Source organism: Chrysochloris asiatica, unplaced genomic scaffold (genome assembly GCF_000296735.1).
Source record: "Chrysochloris asiatica unplaced genomic scaffold, ChrAsi1.0 scaffold00245, whole genome shotgun sequence".
In the NCBI taxonomy this organism is placed as follows: Eukaryota; Metazoa; Chordata; class Mammalia; order Afrosoricida; family Chrysochloridae; genus Chrysochloris; species Chrysochloris asiatica.
Window position 1 is genome coordinate 2,246,732 of NW_006408763.1, and position 15,816 is coordinate 2,262,547.

General features: G+C 41.6%; 1 protein-coding gene across 4 annotated transcripts in view; it reads left to right on the forward strand.

Annotated features, from left to right (window-relative positions):
- The first annotated feature begins 6,765 nt into the window (after positions 1 to 6,765).
- Positions 6,766 to 15,816, forward strand: part of RTN4 (reticulon 4) — an 85,885-nt gene continuing 76,834 nt past the window's right edge. The window contains exon 1 of one of the 4 annotated variants that reach the window (XM_006873532.1): positions 6,766 to 7,583. In XM_006873532.1, coding sequence (XP_006873594.1) covers positions 7,028 to 7,583 — 556 coding nt within the window. In that variant the 5' untranslated portion in view covers positions 6,766 to 7,027. The remainder of the gene's footprint in view (positions 7,584 to 15,816) is intronic. The other 3 variants (XM_006873531.1, XM_006873529.1, XM_006873530.1) reach the window with 3 other exon arrangements.

A 15,816-nucleotide genomic window follows, 5' to 3' on the forward strand; every position in this document is an offset into this window, starting at 1 on the left:
AATGTTTAACCATTTCAAGAGGTAGCATATGATCAAGAGCCAATGATCCTATGCATTTCAAGAGGTAGCATATGAACAACGATCCAAGAAGTTCAAGGTACATTGAAAGCACTGGCAAACAGCAAGGCACAAGGAATAAATGTAATACAAATTGAAATCTTTCAACAAACTGATGCGGCACTGGAGGCATGCACTCACCTATAACAAGAACATTGGAAGACAACTACCTGGACAGTTGACTGAGAGGGATCCATATTTGTGCCCATTCCAAAGAGAAATGACCCAACAGAATACAGAAATAATCGGACAATATCATTGATATCTCATAAAAATAAAGTTTTACTAAAGATAATACAAAAGCAGTTGTGACCATACAATAATGGAGAACTTCCAAAGATTCAAGCCAGATTAAGAAGAGGACATGGAACAAGGGATAGCATTGCTGCCATCAGATGGATCTTGGCTGAAAGCAGAGAATACCAGAAAGATGTTTACCTGTGCTTTATTGACTCCACAAAGGCATTCTATTGTGTGGATCATAACAAACTATGGACAACATCACAAAGTATGAGTGTTCTAGAACATTTCATTGTGGTCATGAGGAACCTGTACATGGATCAGGAGGCAGTTGTTCAAATGGAACAAGGGGAACGCCAAATGGTTTAAAATTAGGAAAGGTATGTGCCAGAGTTGTATTCTTTCACTATACTTATTAATCTGAGAAAATAATCAGAGAATCTGGATTTTATGAAGAAAAACATGGCATCACGACTGGAGGAAGACTCAACTTCAATCTTTTCTCCGTTGATAATGTTGTTTATTGGTCCAGTGGTGAGGATTTTTGTTTTCTTTACATTGAGATATAATCCATACTGAAGGCTATGCTCTTTGATCTTCATCAGTAAATGTTTTAAGTCCTCTTTACTTTCAGCAAGCAAGGTTGTATCATCTGCATATCACAGGTTGTTAATGAGTCTTTCTCCAATGCTGATTCCACATTTTTCTTCATATAACCCAACTTCTTGGATTATTTGCTCAGCATACAGGTTGAATAAGTATGGTGAAAGAATATAACCTTGTCACATACCTTTCTTAATTTTAAAACATTCAGTGTTCCCATGTTCTGTTTGAACAAGAGGAATCTGCCTCTTGGTCCATGTACAGATTCCACACGAGCACAACGAAGTGTTCCGGAATACTCATACTTTGCGATGTTGTCCATAGCTTGTCATGATCCACACAATCGAAAGCCTTTGCATAGTCAATAAAGCAGAGGTAAACATCTTTCTGATATTCTCTGCTTTCAGCCAAGATCCATCGGACATCAGCAATGATATCTCTCGTTCCATGTCCTCTTCTGAATTTGGCTTGAAGTTCTCTGTCAATGTATGATTGTAGCCATTTCTGTATTACCTTTAGTAAAACTTCACTCACATGGGATATCAAAGAGATTGTCTGACAATTTTCGCATTCCGTTGGGTCATCTCTCTTTGGGATGGGCACAAATATGGATCTCTTCCAATCAGTTGGCCAGATAGTTGTCTTCTAAATTTCTTGGCATAGACAAGTGAGTGCCTCCTGTGCCACCTCACTTTCTTGAAAGATTTCCATTTTTATTCCATCAGTTTCTGGTGCCTTGTTCTTTGCCAGTTCCTTCAATGTACCTTGGACTTCCTCCTTCAGTATCATTGGCTCTTGGTCATCTGCCACCTCTTGAAATGGTTGAACATTAATCATTTCCTTTTGGTACAGTGACTGTGTGTATTCCTTCCATCTTCTCTTGATGCTTTCTGCATCATTCAGTAATTTGCCCAGAGAATATTTCAATAATGAAGTCGAGGCTCGAAGTTTTTCAATTCCCCCAGCTTGAGAAATGTTGAGTGTGTTCTTCCTTGTTGGTTCTGATTCCAGATCTTTGCAAATTTTGTTGTAATATTTGGCTTTATCTTCTCAAGCTGATCTTTGAAATTTCCTGTTCAGCTCTTGGACGACCTCATTTCTTCCATTTGCTTTAGCATTGCTACACTGGAGAGCAAGTTTCTGTGTCTCTTCTGACATCCATTTTGACCTTTTCCTTTTTTCTTGTCTTCTTAATGACTTTTTACTTTCTTCCTTTATGATATTCTTGATGTCATCCCACAACTCTTCTGATCTTCGGTCTTAGTGTTTAATGTATCAAATCTGTTCTTCAGATGATCTCTAAATTCAGGTGGGATAGATTCAAGGTCATATTTTGGCTCTTGTGGACTTGTTTTCATTTTCCTCAGCTTCAGTTTGAATTTGTATATGAGTAATTGATGGTCTTTTCCACAGTCTGCCCCTGGCCTTGTTTTCACTGATGATACAGAGCGTTTCCATCTTCTCTTTCTGCAGATGTAGTCAATTTAATTTCTATGTATTCCATCTGGTGAGGTCCATGTGTATAGTCGTCTCTTATGCTGTCTACAGAAGGTATTTGAAATGAACAAATCATTGATTTTGCAGAATTCTATCATGTGTTCTCCAGCATCATTTCTATCACCAAGGCGGTATTTTCCAACTTCTATTTACTATGCTGAAAATGACAAATGGAATAGGAAAGGTGTTGCATTCATTGTCAAAAAGAACATATCCAGATCAGCCAGGAGGTACACCGCTGTCTGTGATAGGATAATATCCATGCGCCTACAGGGAAGCCCAGTTAATACCACTATTATTCAATTTTACTCACCAACCACTAAAGCCAGTGAGGATGAAATAGAAGAATTCTACCAACCTCTTCAATCTGAAATTGATCAAACATGCAATCAAGATGTAGTGATCATTACTGGTGATTAGAATGCAAAGGTTGGGAGCAAAGAGGAAGGTCAGTAGTTGGGAAATTGAACGGTTTGATATAACTTCATGGTGCTTTAGGGTGTCATTTTCAGGGGGTGGTTCGTAACTGTTGAAATCGGTTTGTCTGGAAACCAATTCTCCGATGGTTGTTGAATTCACTCTGGAGTCCACATCCCACAGTGTGTAGATAAGTGTGTGCCCATCCTTTGCCTTTTAACACTTTGTTGTTATTAAGTGCCATTGAGGCGGTTCTGACTCATAGCAACTCATTATGGGGTTTACTGAGGAGCAGCTGGTGGATTTTTAACTGCTGGTGGATTTTAACCTTGTGGTTCGCCATCTAATGCTGAGCGGACAATTAACACATTCTATATATACCAGATTAGGTATGAATTTAGCATTTCCTGCAATAAAGTATAGAAAAGAAAAGGGCTATTACCTAAAAAGTGAGTCTCCCTTTATTGAATATGTTCTAGCACATTTGTGTCTGTTTTTTTTTTTTCAATGTTGTACCCTTAGAGATCTCAACAGTGTCTAGCACGTAGTAACTACTCACCAAATACTTGTGGTGTGAATGATTAAAGCACAAAATTTATGATGTTTCAATTAGCTTTTGCTGTATAACAAAGCACTCCAAGAGACTGTGGTTTAAAGCACCGATGAATCAGAACATTTCATAATCCTGTGTGTTGGCTGAGATGCCTCACTCACACTTCTGGACATCAGCTGAATGGCTGAGACAACTAGGCCTCTCTGCCCATGTGGTTTCCATCTTCCATAATGAACACTGTTAGTTGCCTTCAAGTTGCCTCCAACACCTGGAGACGCCAATCATAAGGAAATGATATACTGCATTGTCCTGTGCCATCTCCACGGTTACCTGTTTATATCATCAGACCGAGATGGCCAGGCCTTCCTTCCTAGTCCATCTTAGTCTGGAAGCTCTGATAAAAACCTGTTCAGTATCATAGTAACCAGGATAAATAGCCAATTTGTTTTCACAGGACCTCAGTATTTCAAGAGGGTAAAAGTGGAAGCTGCAACATCCCAGGTAGTTAGGGTTGAAACTCACTTCCAGGGCATTCTATGGGTCAAATAAGTCACTCAGATGAGGTGGGGAAATGGACTCCAATTCTTGATAGGACTTGCTGCAAAGAGTTTGGGGCTAATTTTAATCTATCACAGATGATCAACTTTAGAAAATCTTCTGTAAGGATTTCTTGTGATGGAAGGTAATTGGTCAAGCTGACCTCTGAGCCATTCCAGCTGTGAGTGTACCAGGCTGAATGGATCTCATGTAGTGTTGTAAGAGAGAACTATTTCTAACAAGTGGGTGTCTGGGACCTTAACCTCTACTTCTGATAATCTCAAAAATAATTTACTAAATAATTATTTTCAAACTATTATTATGATCTAGAATTTGCATTTTTTTCTTAAGTTTTTCCAATGCCCACCTGACTTTTGGGAGTGTGGTGGCTCTGTAGAATAAGCACAGGACTGCCAACCGGAAGTTCTGCAGTTTAAGCCCACCAGCCGTTCTGGGAGAAAGATAAGGCTTTCTGTTTCCACAAAGATTTAAAAGGAAAGAAACAAAAAGCCTAGGAAACATATAGGGTCCCTATGAGTTGGAGTCAACTCAGTGGCACTTAACAACATAGGAGCTCTGGTAGCGTAGTAGTTATGAATCGAGCTGCGAACCTCAAGGCCAACAGTTCGAAACTACCAGGCGCTTCACGGGAGAAAGATGAGGTTTTCTGCTCCCGTAAAGATTTACAGTCTCGGAAACCTTGTTCAGGGTCGCTGTGGATCGGAATCGACTCAACGGCACTTAACAACAACCATTGTGTAATTAACTTTACTTATTATTCTGGTTTAGCAGCAACATTCTCCTTTGCATGAACATGACATAAACTCCTCTCATTCATACATCAAATAGTAATTTTTAGAAGTCACTTCGATCAATCATGTAAAATTCTTATTTTTCCTCTTTATCAGAGGAGAATGTTTATATTATTGCCGCAGAATTTACTGCTACTTACTATTAAAGTTGCATCTCTACTATTTTTTTTTGTAATATATACTATACTTAAGGAGCTCTGGTAGTGTAGTGGTTACGAGTCGGGCTGCTAATCTCACGGTCAGCAGTTTGGAACTACCAGCGGTTCCGCGGAAGATAGATAAGGCTCAGAGCGACCCAGCACAGGGTTTCCGAGGCTACAAATCTTTACGGGAGCACAAAACCTCACCTTTCTTCCTCATAACAGATAGTAGTTTCGCTGCCGACCTTGAGATTAGCAGCCCAATTCGTAACCATTACTATGAGTCGAACAGACTCCAGGGTACTTAATAACAACAACAAACACTGCCAGACAGAGCTCCTTTGGAAACCCTATACAAGGTCCTTATGAGTCAGAACCTACTCGATGGCACTTACTGTTTTCAAAGATCCAAATCTCACAACCATTTTGTAAATAAAGTCAATTTATTTTTGTGTAATTAATGTGCTAGGTCTTAAAAGTATTATTGATAATTAACTGGAGATCAGGTAATATTTCCAGGAAATCTTGTTCTATCTTTCCTTTTTAATTCCCAAATTAAGCCTAGGGTAATATTAGTTCGAACTAACAATTTGCTTAAATCACCTGATTCCCAGTATTAATTTTTCTTAATCATTGGTTTAAGATTAACATTGTCCAATAGAAATATATACATGCATTTGTTTCTATAGCCACATGAAAGTAAAACAAGTAATTAATAATATTTTTAAGTTATCCCAATCTATATCCAAAACACTAGCAATTTCAACCAACATAAAAAAGATATTTCAAGTGCTCTATAGCCATACGTAACCAGTGACTACAGCATTGGACCTGAAAACACATTATCCTAGTTTCTAAGGTGCCTAGCAGGGTAGATATTCAGAGAATGTTATTGAAAGGTGCATCAGAAAGATAAAGGGGTTCTTCTATGAGCCCCTGGAAGCTGCTTCTTAAATGCTCAGCAACCACTTTCTTTAAATTCTCCAGTTTGGGGAAAAGTGGAATAGGATCATGTTCATTCTGGCATATCCAACTAATGAGTTGGCTTCCTGACTCGCTGAATCATCTGATGTTGACTGATGACCCTAAGGTGACTCAAAATGTAATGTGAACCAAATTTGCCTTTCAAGTCGTCTTTCTGTTTTAATTTCCCTCTTTTTGTCGTTGGATGACTCATGCTTCCATCCTATGAAAATCCAGCATTGAGCCCAAAACCCTGGTGGAAGGAGGTGAGCCCACTTTCAATCAGATCTCCAGCTCCTCTTCACAACTGTTTTGCCAGCTTCATTCCAGAGGCTGCACTTCCGACGGAGAGTAATCTTAAAACTGTCAAAACAAAAAAATTTAAGGTGGTGTTGGTAGCAGTAGTAATGATGTGGTTTGGTAATTTGTTTGAAAAAAAAATGTAATCTTTTATTTAAAGTTCTTTCAAAATGTAGGCCTACTTCACAGTCCCGTCAGTCAGTACCTTCCCCATAGTGGGTTTTTCCTTTTCTGGGAGGAAAAGTTTCCAACACCGCCCTCCCTCCATGATAACGCCCTTCCGGTGGCACGACAGAACCCTCTCCGACAACCTCTCTGTCCGCAGCCCGTTCCCTCTAGCTGGAATTTAACGACAAACCGACTTTAAGCTACTAGGGAACAAGGCCAAGACCCCACCCAGATCCCCATCTTCCCAAAGTGGAGGGTGTGGTCCCAGGTTCAAACCCCGCCCACGGAACTCAATCCCAGCCGGTAAGAGAGAAGAAGTGCAGTAAGCCCCGCCCACGACATCTTTTTCCTTTTTTGTTGGGCCGGTTGGTTGCCCATCTTCGTTATCCCGTAACCGATTGGCTCCCTCCTCCCGCGCCAGTCCCCGTCTCTCCGGGTCGGGGAGGGAGAGTTACGCCAAACTGGGCGGAGAGTCGGCTGGCCTCTCTCCTTCGCTCGTCTGGGCGGCGGCGCCGGCGGTAGCAGCGGCGGCAACTGGGGACGGGGCGGGTTGCGCATCACGGGCGCGGAGGCAGGAGAAGCAGTCTCATTGTTCCGAGAGCCGTCGCCACTGCAGGTCCTTCAACTCAGTCGGTCCGGCCCCTCTCGGTCCCTCCCAACCCCCACAACCACCCTCGACTCGGAGGAGAAGCGGCCCCGGCGGCGGCAGCAGCTACAGCATCATCTCCAACCCGCCAGCCATGGAAGACATGGACCAGTCGCCTCTGATCTCCTCGTCCTCGGACAACCCGCCTCGGCCGCAGCCCCAGTTCAAGTACCAGTTCGTGAGGGAGCCCGAGGACGAGGAGGAAGAGGAGGACGAAGACGACGATGAGGACGAGGATCTGGAAGAGCTGGAGGTTCTGGAGAGGAAGCCGGCCGCCGGACTGTCGGCGGCTCCGGTGTCCGCTGCCCCCGCAGCCGGCGCGCCCCTGCTGGACTTCGGAAATGACTTCGTGCCCCCAGCGCCCCGGGGGCCTCTGCCGGCGGCGCCCTCCGCCGCCCTGGAGCGGCAGTCGGTCTGGGACTCGAGTCCGGCGTCGTCGACGGTGCTCTCGCCGTCCCTGCCATCCGCTGCCGCAACCTCACCCTCCACGCTCCCCGAGGACGACGAGCCCCCGGCCCGGCCTCCACCTCCTCCCCCGGCCGGCGTGAGCCCCCAGGCTGAGCCCGCGTGGACCCCGTCCGTCCCGGCTCCCGCCGCGCCCCCCTCCACCCCGGCCGCGCCCAAGCGCAGGGGCTCCTCGGGCTCTGTGGGTGAGTACCGCGCCCTCCTGCCTTGCGACGCCCCTCCCTCTTTTGTGTGCCGCCTGAGATCCTGGGGCCCGACCTCTCTCTGCTAGTTCCCTGGGGGGCTTTGTTTGCGGACTTCGGGGGGAAGGCGGCTCCCTAGTGGGAGGCGCGGGAGAAGGGTGGGGCGGCCTTGGAAGCCCGGGCTTTATTGTCTGCCTCGGTTTCGGGGAGCACGTGCACCCCGCCTGCTCCAGACGTCCTTTCCTCTGGTCCCTATTCCGCTGCGTCCCGGAAGTTGGGCCATCCACCCATAGTAGGTGTGTATCCATGAACTAGGCTTGGTTTGGGGATGGACAGGCCTTGGCGCTCCAGTCCTTTAGGAAGGACTTTTGTATCCATTCGATGGTTGTGGATTTGGGTTTGGGTTTTGTCTACCCAGGACCCCTGGTGGCACATTGGTTAAGCGCTCCTCTGCAGACTGAATGGTTGACAGTTAAACCTACCAGCCGCTCTGCGAGAGAAAGATATGGCAGTCAGCTTCCTTAAGGATTACAGCCTTAGAAACCCTTTGGGAAATCTACTCTGCTGTATAAGGTCGCTTTGAGTCGGATTCCACTCGAAGGCAAAGAATTAGGATGAGTCTGTCTACCCGTCTGGATTGCTTCTAAAGAGAAGGTGCAGTTTCACCACGGGTCTAATTCATTCAGCCCTGGGCCCCCCTCCCAACCCCGTTACTATTGTTGGCAGTACCTCTGTGCTGCAGACCCCCACCCCCACTCCTTTAGCGCTTGTGGGGAGCCGGCCTAGTGGAAAAATGTCTATGTTGACTCAACTGCAGTGAAGGGAGAGCGCCTCCAGTGGTGTGGCGTGGAAAGAATTGGGAAGGAGAGCTGCCAAACGTTGTTTCCACCCGGCTTACCCGGGTTGTGATGTGGTGACTCCCCAACAGCTAAACTGGACCAAGGAAACGGGATCTGAGGGGCGCAGTTCAGCAGGGTTTCAGTTGCAATTGTTAGGGTGAAAAGGCTCAGTCTCTTACTTCACCATAATTGAATCTTAGAGCAGAAAAAAAAAGTCAAAATGTTTGACATTACTATAAAGGAAACCTGTTTATTCTTTGCTGTAAACCGGCTAATAGAACTTGTGACAGATTTACCACGAGGCTTTATCTTTTGAGACAGACATTTCCACAAATTAATAAATACTATTTCTTGGAAGTTTTATTTATATGGTCTGTTCTCAAATCTTAATTCATATGAGTATCTGTATTAATTTTAGGAATATTGTTTTATTACTCTGTATCTTGGAACATTTTTTATTTAGGAAGTGGAAAAATCAAGTTTGTTAAGAGACTGGGCGACTTATTAGAGACATTCGTAAATAACTTTTGGGACAGATGCCCCACTAGTTCTAGGGCACTTTCTGTAAGTAAAAAGGTCAAGGATCAGGTAGTGCAGTTGCTTGCTGAGAATTTTTCATAGCCCTGTAGAATTGTGGAAGTGGTTTGTTTTCTGGAAAAAATCCATCACAATATGTTTTATCCCTTCCAATTTGCTCCTGCTCTACCATGGGAAAAGAAGCTGACAATTGTGGATGCTTCTGAATAACATTGTAATATTGAAATGGTCCACTAATTAATACACTAACATTATTAGAAGATGAGAAGTAATTCAGGGTTTTTCTGTATCAAAAAGATACATTTAAGGAAAAGCGAGGTGATAACAGAAAAATAAGAAATTTGCAAAAAGGAAATATATTGATAAGCACACCAACTTGCATCTTGGATCCTTAAATAGCAGCTAAGAGAAAGGTTCTATTCTTTGAAGAGTGCTGATTCAGAGGATGACAGCATTCTCTTAGAATCTTGACTGATGGAATCCGAAGTTTAGGAGATAAAGGCAAGAAAATATATGTATTGAGGGATTGTACAATTCCCTAATTCTGTATTGATAATGTATTTGGAAACTTTAGTTAAATGGCAGGAACATTGTGATTATGGTTATATTTAAGCCATTTCAGTGAGTCTAGACTTCTTAACATGGAACCATAGTAGCCTCCTGGGTTCTGAGTTGGGCTGCTAACTGCAAGGTCAGCAGTTCGAATCTGCCAGCCAATCCTTGGGAGAAAGACCATCCTATACATTGTTGCTGTGAATTGGAGCTGACTGTATGGCATACAACCACAAACCAACCACCATCAGACTTCTTAACACCATTTGTTCATTAATTCAATAAATTATTGTGTACTTGACAAGAGGGAGGCGCTACTTTAGGCTATGAGGATATAGCAGTAGGCAAGATACATGTGCTTCCCTGGGGTTGGGGACATATACAGATAATCACATAACAGGGTGATGGCACAGAGAATGATTAATTAGGATGTGTGAAGTGTTCCAGGCAACTTCTAGGGCAAAGACTTAAAGCTTTTGAGAATCTGTAAAAAGAGTAGTGAGTAAACTAGGGGGAAAGTGGTATAAAATGAGGATGGGGAGGTGGCCTACAAGCAGATTCTTTTTGGTGGCTAACAGGCCATGGGAGAAGTTTGGCCATTTTAAGAAAATATTATTTCTCTAAGAAATAGGCTCCTTTTGAAGATTCAAAGAAACTGTTGAGGACTGATACGAGCAAAGTTAATGGGGGTAAAATATGTGCAGAGCATGGTTAGGAATAACGCAGCCTGGTTTAGTTTATCAAGTATAGTAAATTGTGGACATTTGTACATTTAATGTTGCCATTCGACATTGTTTTTGAGTAAATTCTAATTTCCATCAGTTGGTAAAGTGATACTTTTGCTGTGTACTGTTATAAAGCTTGGAGCACATTTGATTCTCTCTGAATGAGAATCAAACCTCTCTTTATTTGATGGCCCTCAACGAGATGGATCAGCCAGGTGGCATCATTGATGGCGTCAAGTGTGGCAGCGGTAGTGAGGTTGGCCCAGGATCGGGCATTGTTTCATTCTGCTGTGCATGGGGTCGCTATGAGTCGGTTCCGACTCGATGGCACCTGACAACAACAACAACATTTTCATGGGGAAACACGTGGATTCAAGTTAAAACGGTGGTAGATTAACCAAGGTGTTGAGGATATGATAGCACAGGAACTCTAGAAATAGATTGGAGAGAAGTACAAACATTTTGTTTTTTAATGTTTAAACATGACTGACTTAGCCAGTTTCTGGGCATGCCCTAATCCAGTGATATGACTGAAAATCTGTGATGGCTCTTATGCTTTGCCATCCATAGTTGATCTTTTTTTATATTATGAAACCAAAAGTGTTTTAAATTGTGTTTCTGAAATAGGAAGTTATTTCATTACTTTTCACCTCTTTGATAATTTCTGCTTTAGGCATAGGAGAGCCATTGAGGAACTATCAAACTGAGATGTGGCATCATGAAGGACGTGGTAGAAAATTAATTGTGACAATACAGGCATACCTTGGAGATAATTGCAGGTTTGATTCCAGACCATTGCAATAAAGCAAATATCGCAATAAAGCTAGTTACACTCGATTTTAGTTTCCTAGTGCACATGCGTGATGCTTACACCTGGTGGCACTGGACTGCTAACTGCAAGGTCGGTAGTTCAAACCCACCAGCTACTCTGAGGAAAAAAGATGAGGCATTCTGCTTCCGTCACCATTTTCAGCCTGGGGAATCCTATACAAGGTTGCTATAAGTCAGGATCTACTCGATTGCCAAGTGGATTTGATTGTTGGTTTGGTATTCTAGTAAATGTGCAATAACATAAAAAAGTTTGTTATATTTTAAGAATTACCAAAATGATACACACAAATGCTGAGCACATGCTGTTGGAAAAATGGCTCCTATAGATACAGTCTTGCCACACACCTTCAGTTTGTACAAACTCAACAGAAGAAACACTGTCTTTAAGCGCATAGTAAAGCAGAGAGCAATAAGATGAGGTATTCAAGATGGATTGGAAAGAAAAGCAAGTGAACTATTTAGAGAGATTTTGTACTAGTTCTGAGAGAAGTGGTCATAAGAAGCACTGATGATAGGATAAGCACTGGACTGCTAACCACAGTGTTGGCAGTTCAAACACTTCAGCTGATATGTGTGAGAAAGATGAGGCTTTCTTCTGTAAAGATTCATAGCCTGGGAATCTCTATACAGTCAGAACCAACTTAGTGGTAGCTTGCAATAACAACACCGCTCTTAAGATGTGAGGGAGTAGAATGTGTGCATAAAATAGAATGTAAGAAGCAATACTGTAAGCGTTTCTGAATTGGTTAGAAGTATTATTTTAATTGATTGCAGTTGTTTGTTTTTATGGTTAAGATTACTAAAGCTTTATGAAAGAAGATTTGATAGAATTTGTAGAAGTCATGGATATAAATACCATAAAAAGAATCTTAGTATTTAGTCAGTTTCAGAAACCACATAAAATTATTCCTTGCAATGAAAATTAATATACAACTGAATGTTGCCCAGGGCTTAAAAATTATTATTTTTAAATCAGTAGTGTTAAGAGTCATGGAGTTGGTTCCAATTTATAGCGACCCTGTATAGCATATCTGAGGCTTTAAATCTTCAAGGGAGCAGAAAGCCTCATCTTTCTCACTCAGAGCAGCTCACAGGCTTGAACTGCGAACGTTGTGGTTCTCGAAGTTCAGGGCTTACCATAGGCACTTATTATATCATCATGTATTTGTCAGAGTAGCACATATTAGAAATTGTAAAAAATGTGAGAGACGTATAGTTTAAATCTTCAGTTCTTAAAGCCCAAGTAAGTAGTGATGACAGTCTCAGGAAATAGATGCCTCAAAAACAAAGGGATGGCATGCCTTTTTATTTTTATCTAGGAAATATAGCAAGAAGTAGAAGTGGTGAATGTAGAGATTGTGAATAATTTCTCTTGTTAAGGATTTTTAATTTTCTCACTAGGGAAAAATGGGAACAAGTGATGTATTCCTTACAGACAAGGTGAATTATAAACCTCCAAGGAAGCTCAATATTAAATTAAGGTCCTTTTAGTACCTTCTCAATACCTTTTTAAAGTAAGACGAATGTGGGTGCAACTAATTTAAATTTTCTAACTGGAACGTAAAGTTCTGTTATTGCTGTAAAGTGCCATCGAGTCAGTTCTGACTTACAGTGACCCTGTATAGGAGTGGCTGGTGGTTTGAGTCTCTGACCTGGCAGTTAGCAGTCCAGTGCTTATCCTGTAGCGCCACACCAAACTCCCAACTGTGGAAATGTGTGGTGTGGTGGTGCTGTGGAATCAGTTCTGACTCATAGTGACCCTACATAGGGATTCCTAGGCTGTTAATCTTTACAGGAGCAGAAAGCCTCAGCTCTATTGGTAGGTGTGAACTGCTGACCTTGAGGCTAGCAGCCTGACTCGTAACCACTATGCACGCTACTAGACCTTCTTAACTGTGGAGTTAAGCCCGTTGAGTTGGATCTGACCCATAGCAACCCTGTATAGGGTTTCCTAGGAGCAGCTGGTGAGCTTGATCTGCTGACCTTGTGGTTCAAATCTACTCTGCAGTCCAGTTCATTAACCTGCAACACCACACTAGGACTCCTATATATGGAGTTGTTGTTGTTAAGTGCTGTTGAGCTGATTCTGACCCATAGCAACCCTGAATAGGGTTTCCAAGGAGCAGCTGGTGAGCTTGAACCACAGACCTTGCAAGTTCAAATGACTTTGCAGTCTGACGTATCAGCCCACAGCGCCACACCAGGACTCCAGAGTAAATATGCTACTTGTGCTATAGCAATGTAAACTTTGAAGATTTTCTATAGTTTATAAAACATTTCTAAAATGGAGGGTGTTCAATAATTGTTTCTGTTTTATGTGTAGTTACTTTCTTAATATACCTAAGAGCAATTTGTTTGAGACACTACTGATTTGTTGTTGTTGAGTGTCGTCAAGTTGGTAGGCCCCAGTTTAGGTGGTCCTAGGTGGTCCACCTTAAGGTGATTTTCTTGATTGTGACCTAGAACCTTGAGTTAAATGGCAGTGAAGTGTTGCAGATAAACTATACAGTCATGCAGTGCATGTCCATTAGGGCAACATCCAACCCCTGCAAAGCCTGTTACTTTAAAAATTTGAGGCTCATAATAACAAATGAGTACTATATTGTGAACATGTCTCAAACATTTTTACTTTAATTGAATTTTTATGTTAGATGTTTAAAATTATTTGGAGGTGTTTCTTTAATGTTTTTAAAGCGTAGAAAGTTGTACTACATACTAATGTGAACATGTGAGTAACTAAAGTTATATGTGAACTGCCTGTCCCTAACTTTAAATTTACATACAATTTCCACCTAAAGACAGATTTGTAATCCAGGGACTCCTGTTTATGTGGTGTTTGTACAATGTCTGACTCACATACCAACTTTATTTTGCAGAACTTATCATGGATGGTAAGCGACGCATGACTGTACTTAAAGTACGTTCTTTGGGACTTTTTGTTCCTGTTTCTAAATATAGATTTTGGAAGATCCCGTTTGAGATAACAGCAGTAGGAATGGGAACTGTAATTGCAGAACTGTAGTGCATCCGTAGCCTTTGAATGATTGAATGGGATCTCTGTGGCTAGCACAGGCATACAAAATAGGGGAACCAGCCTTACTGTTGTTAAGGTCTTCTAAGACTAATACAATGGTCATCTTTTTCAACCCGGGAGATGGATTTGATAATTTTACACTTAAACTGCTTTTTATATGCGTCTTGGAATGGAACAAATCATTTTGAAGTTATTTTCCTCATAGGTTTCCACTAAGTCTGTCTTTACCCCATTATGTTGTTAAGTGCTGTCGAGTTGGTTCTGACTTACAGCAACCCTGTATAGGGTTTCTGAGGAGCAGCTGGTTGGTTCAAATCGTGACATTGTGGTTCACAGTCTAGTATTAGCCTTTAGCACCACACCAGAAGTCCTACTTCATCATAGCATGTATTATACTGTCTAGATGGTAATGGAGTCCTGGTGTGGTGCTGTGGGTTAAGGTTGGACTTCAAGGTTGGTTTGAACCGCAAGGTTGGTGGTTCAAGGTCACCAACCGCTCCTTGGAAACCCTATAGATGGTTGCTATCGGTTGGAACTGACTTGATGGCACTTAACAGCAACAATATGGTAATAGTATATTTATTCACTTTATCCTCCATCAGACTATGTATTCCTAAAGAAAAGGGAACATATACCTATTTTCCTTGAGGAAAAGGAATATGAGATTGTATTTCCAATCCTAAGCGTAATAACTTAAATGTGGTGGTGGTGGTAGTTGTGTACCTTCCAGCCAGTTCCGACTCATAGCAATGCTAAATGAGAGTAGAACTGCTCCATAGGGTTTCCTGGGCTGTACTTTGTAGGTGAGCAGATCTTGAGGTCTTTTTTTCCTGCCAAGTGGCTGGATGCCTTTGAACCACTGACGTTACAGTTAGCAGTCAAATCCAAATGTCTGTTGAAATGTAGTAGTAGGCACTTAAGTATTTGTGAATGAATAAGATATAGATGAATGCTGATCTCATATTGATGTGTAATACTAGGATTCCTGTAGTACTTTCAATAAAAATCCCAAGTATTATGAGTTAAAATATTAATCTATTTACATGCACAAAGTAAAAAATTCTAAACAGTACTAAAAAAAGTATATCTCTTCCACTGTTATCTAGACTACTCAAATCTTCCATAAACTTAGCTTCTGTTAGTAGTTTCTTGTACATCTGTTTAGAGATGCTCTTTATAATTTTTTTTTTTTTTTTAATGCATGCACATCTTATTTTTACACAAACCACTTGTGATGCTGTAGGATAAAGCCCTGGGACGACTGCAAGGTCGGTTTGAACCACAAGGTCAGTGGTTTAAATTCACCAACGGCTCCTTGGAAACCCTATATAAGGTGTTTCAACAGCACTTAACAACAATAATATATAGGTGTTGTTGTTAGGTGCTATCAAGTCGGTACTGACTCATAGCGACCCTATGCACCATAGTAATCCCCAGCTTATGACAAAGTTCTATTTTGACCACTCCATCCTAAGTTCGTTTTGAATTGAATAACTCACTTATTAAAAAATATATATATATATCTTCCTCTAGTCCAGTTCTGATCATCTGAAAAACTCACTTAAAATTTTTCATTAGTATTGTCTTTTAATATTAGTGTCTTTTTTTTTTTTTTTTGCATTACATTGATTATAATCCCCTCCATATACCATCAGTTAAAAGTATTTCTCTTTATCCACTTTAGCTTTTTTTTAAAAAACACACAAACAAAAAAACCC